This window comes from Abrus precatorius, unplaced genomic scaffold (assembly GCF_003935025.1).
Source record: "Abrus precatorius isolate BTA unplaced genomic scaffold, Abrus_2018 Scaffold8, whole genome shotgun sequence".
Lineage (NCBI taxonomy): Eukaryota > Viridiplantae > Streptophyta > Magnoliopsida > Fabales > Fabaceae > Abrus > Abrus precatorius.
The window spans coordinates 34,572,535-34,577,590 of NW_020874428.1; the positions used below are offsets into that span (position 1 = coordinate 34,572,535).

The 5,056-nt window shown below is 31.1% G+C and overlaps 1 protein-coding gene across 1 annotated transcript; it reads left to right on the plus strand.

The window, feature by feature from the left end:
• LOC113846507 (nucleolin-like) lies at positions 1–1,826 on the plus strand. Its single transcript, XM_027474870.1, has 3 exons — positions 1–271; positions 1,190–1,254; positions 1,334–1,826. Exons 1-3 carry the CDS (start codon positions 170–172, stop codon positions 1,668–1,670), a joined length of 504 nt encoding a protein of 167 aa, XP_027330671.1. The 5' UTR covers positions 1–169; the 3' UTR covers positions 1,671–1,826.
• Positions 1,827–5,056: the final 3,230 nt, after the last annotated feature.

Sequence of the window (5,056 nt, forward strand, 5' to 3'; positions counted from 1 at the left end):
GTGGAAGTAAGAAAATTGGGAGTGGTAATAGAAATAAGAATAGCAAATTCGTTGGTTCACAAAAACCCTAAAACGGTGGAGAGTGGGGTTTACCCTAATCCGTAATCAGATTCAGACCAAAGGCATTGACTCTTCTTCTCTGAGGCTGAGCACAGATAGTGTTTTGGGAATGGAGGTTGAGGTTCCAATTCTCAGCGTCTTCGACGTACCCTCTCTTCTCCAGGCTCTTGCCGCTGACACTCTTCTTGCCGCCGCCCAATCTTTCGCCTTGGTATTTCTCTCTCTAAATCCACCATTTTTCTTCTTCTCACATCATTTCCCCCCTTTAATTCCACATTTTTACTTTTTCGTTTAGCACTGAGTAACCTTTTGAGAATTTAGGGTTTATTTGTTTCACTTATTGCAAGATTGGAACACCGTGCTTAGTTTGGTCAAAGCAAGGAATGTCTTAACTATAAGGATTGTTTGCAATTGTGTTTCATGTAACTGTGTGAGTGAATTGTTTGCCAATTTACTGCTCAAGCTCCTTTTTGTGCAACATGTGTGTCTATTTTGCTGTTTATTATTAGTAAATATGCTATCAGATCAGATGCATTGTTTTTGTTTGAACAAATCATTCTCATAACAAGAAGTGTAGAGGGGTTCCAGCATAAGATTTTGTACAAATGTTGGGTCAGTTTGCTTCAGTGGGCTCTTAAATGGTTGGTTTTTGATTAATATGTGTCTTTGGATATTATCAGCGGCTTTCCATTTTGTGGCTGGTAAAAGAGCTTTCTTTGTGATTCTTTTTTACTCTCTGTTTTGGATGAAGCTAGTATTCATTAAGAAAAGAAGTGTACTGAACAAAATCATGAATTCTCCTAATGCTTGTGGAAACAACAAAGTAACAAAAGAAATCGTAATGCACCAGTTCAGAATATCAACAATCCACTTATTCCCTTGTGGTTTTCTATCCATTAGTTCTTCTGTCTTTCCAATGGTTCAATTGTATTTCTTAGACTTCAAGGATTGAAAGAAACCGATGACAAGTTTCAGTATTTGGATGGCTATAATTTTACACTATTGTTTCTTTCTTGAATATGTACATTATTGGGTGATTTTAAACTAGAATATCCTTGGAATTTATTATAATCTGTTGCATTGAATTCAATAAATATTTTTTATTTACTCCTGTTTGTTTTTCTCCCAGATTGGGTATCTGCTGACTAATGTCACTAATTCCGAGTGTCCAAATTTGATCTCAATGGATGGAAGGTAAAAATAAACTTGTATGCCTCATTTAAAGTTAATATAGTTATTAATTATTGTTTTTTCTATCTTAAATCCTGGTCAGGTTTCCTTTAGAGGACCTATGTGGTAGGAAACATGCTTATCTAGAAAACAAGAGTGAAACAGAGGATGATGAAGATGGAGATGATGATGAAGATGGACATGACGAGGATGATGATGGAGAAGAGGAAGAATACTCAGGTGATGAAGGTGAGGAGGAAGGGGATCCTGAAGATGATGCTGAGGCTAATGGTGCCGGAGGAAGTGATGACGGGGATGAAGATGACGATGATGATGATGGTGACGAGGAAGATGATGAAGAAGGGGTAGATGAAGAGGATGATGAGGAAGAAGATGAAGAGGAGGAGACTCCACAGCCACCATCTAAGAAGAGAAAGTGAGAATTATATTCGCAGGAAATTGTTTCCAGCGAATGCATTTAAGTGGAGCTTAGTGATTAGGACAGATAAATTAGCAATCTTCTTGAGTAGACCTATCTTGCTTTATTTATATGTCACCGATGATAATTATTATATTGATATTTCTCATTGTTTCTACTTCACTTTCTTCCTTCTGGCCAGTTCTTACCGTGAGTGTCACTCTCAAAAAAAAGAAATTAAAAGCCTTAATTCCCCTATTGGATCATTGGTTGTTTGCTCATTTAATCGTCCAAAGTTAGGAGCAATCCTATTTTGGGGAAGATCTGCAAATACCGCAGAAAACGCTGCATCATTTTTTTAATAAATAACGACCTTTAAAATTACGTATTCATCATAAATTTCAAACGAAAGTGAAAGATTCCCATCACTAATACTTATATTTTCAATGTATGTTAATAAAAAAAAGCATCATAAATTTTGAATTTTTTCTTTTGGTGCTTTTACTAATAATAGGAATGCTCTGATCATCATTCTGGTCAATATGTAGTGTTTCGGAGTCTATATGCATAAGACATTTTAATTTAGTCTTTTTAGCTTTCTTAACTTTTATGTGATTAGATTGTGCAAGACATGCTACAGCTGATGTGATGGAACTGCAACTACTGTACTGTCTCCCTCTATATATTTTTTTAAATTATTAAAATTATATATAGTTATTAGCAAGTTGTGTATGGCTACGATTGAGAAAAGATTCACAAGAGTTCGTAGGTATGTGCAGTAGAGGGAATCACTAGCAGGTCTTATTTTTGTTCAAGATATGTTTCGTGGTTCCCAAATCAAGCGACTTGATGATGGATAACATCATAAAAAATGATGTTGGGTAAAAATATTCGATTAGAACACTCCACAATTAGGCATTGGCAAATACACTACTAAACAAATATTGCAAATAATTCATTAATTTATATATAGTAGTAATATGATGATAGTTTTCAGTTAGATAATTTATTAAGGTCCTATTTAAGTAAGTTCATGCACAAATAATTATAAAATAAAATAAATCTTCTAAATTAAAATAAGCTATATTCTTTAACTTTTTAAAAGCTTCTTAAATAACTTTTTTAAAACATAAATTAGTTAATTTTAACTTAAAAATGTTTTTCCCCCTGTAAATACTTCAATCCACTGCAGAATACTCTCCTGAATCTCCACATTATTATTCAGAATCGTTGACAAAACAGCGTACGTGGTTATGTTATGAAGGGGTTTAGGTGGATTATCCCACATGGCCCCAAATCCTTCACAGTGCACAGTGCACAGTGCACAGTGCTTTTCATTCGATATGAAAGAAAATTGACAAAAAAGAAAGTTATATGGAAGAAAATATAAATATTCATCACTAATGATTAAATCAAAAGTTTACTTTAATGTTCAGAAGTAAACTTTTAAAATTTGTCATAATAGATGATGCCTTATTTTTATTTCAATTTTTTAAACCTGACTAATATTGTGCAACATAATAAATTTTGATTTTAGATCTTCTATAGCCGTCCCGTCCACTCCAGCATAACCATAATCAATCATGATTTCTATTAAAAATAACTACAAAATATTATAGTATGTAACATTCCTTGAATATAAAACTAAAAGTCATGATCTCTGTTGCAGAGGCAAGACTGCTGCAAAGAATGGGATCCATAAAATACATATAATAAAAGTTGTAGCATTTAGTTATATTAATACATTTAACTATACTAAAATTTATAATTTTTATTCAAAATTTATTATATATATAACTTCTTATTTTTATTTCATGTTACACGCATTAAAAAAATCAATTTATTATAACAGTATTACGATGATGACAATAAATCATATAAAAATTATACAAGTATTTGTGTTGATCCGGATCGCCTGTAATTTTGGTGAGAATTGCAGTCTGCAGTTTTGCATTCGCTTAAGTAAAATTTTTTCACTTAAATGAATTTTGTTAAAAAGAGATTTTGGCTTAAGTTAAAAAAATTCATTTAAGTCAAAAAAATTTGCTTAAGCTAATTTAAAAAAAATGACAAAAAAATCAAAAGAAAAATAGAGAAAGAAAGACTGAGAGGGAGATTAAAATGAAGACAAAAGTACAAGGGAGAGAGAGAGCGGGAGAAGGCTAATAGAAGAAAGGAAAAAAGGTTAGATGAAGAGAGAAAAGGATGGAGATAAATGGGGTGAACGGAAGGGGAGGCGAGGAGAGGAGAGCTAGATAAGGAAAGAGGGAGAAGGAGATTGGGTGGGCTGAAGGAAGAAGAGATGGGAAAGAAAAGAAAAGAAATAGATTGAGTGAGAGGGAGAGAAGAAGAGTGTGGCTGAATTGGAAAGAGAGGAAGAGAGAGAGAGTTGAAGTAACTAAGAAAAGAAAACATATTTTTTTATGCTGCAGTATATTTTTTAAATTTGTTTAAGCGAATTTTTTTGGTTTAAGAGATATTAGCTTAAGCTAATTTTTTTTTAGCTTAAATCAAAATTATTTTTTACCAAAATTGGCTTAAGCGAACGCAAAAGCCAGAGCTACAGGCGATTCGAGTTCCATTCGTGTGTCACTTTCTCATTTTAATATAACGTATTTATAATTATTGATTAAATTTTATTAAAAATTAAAACATACAAAAAAATATATTAAATTATAAATAAAAAATAACAAAATTTACATTGTTTTAAATAAATTTTAACTACTAATAATATTTTATATTAATTTAATATTGTATATTTTAAAATTATGTATACAAATAAGACACTTTTATTATTTTTATAATTATTTAATTTTAACTTAAATAATTATAATTTAATATTATAATTTTTTTTAATGCAGGTGGAGAAAGTAATAAGAGGCCAATAGTGAATGTATGGGAATAAGTTGCCATCCAATCGGCCTCTGGAAAATAATGAGTTATCTGAACACTGAACATGGCAGTCCTCATAACTCCCATGTTTTCGAAAATACATGGATGCCCCTCCCACAACCGTCGCCATTTTTATTTTATTTTATCAAATTTAACATATATTACTTTAGATATTTGTACATATCACACATGAAATCAAACTTAACTTTAAAATAGTTGTCCACCAGCTCACATATCAACTAAGCTTTAAATCATATTAATATAAATATATACATTATTTTTAAATCAACATTAGACATGACGAAATATATGCAAATTATTATTAATATAACTAGTTTTCATTCACGATATTTTTCAAATAAAAACATAATTTATTATAAAAACAAGCTTACATTTATTGGAGACTTTTAAAATATTATATTTTACGGTAACGGAAAGCTTATATTTTTAAAATTATTTGCTAAAAAATAAAAATGTAAAAGAAAATAAAAAAGAGGGAGAGAGAGACAGAGAGAA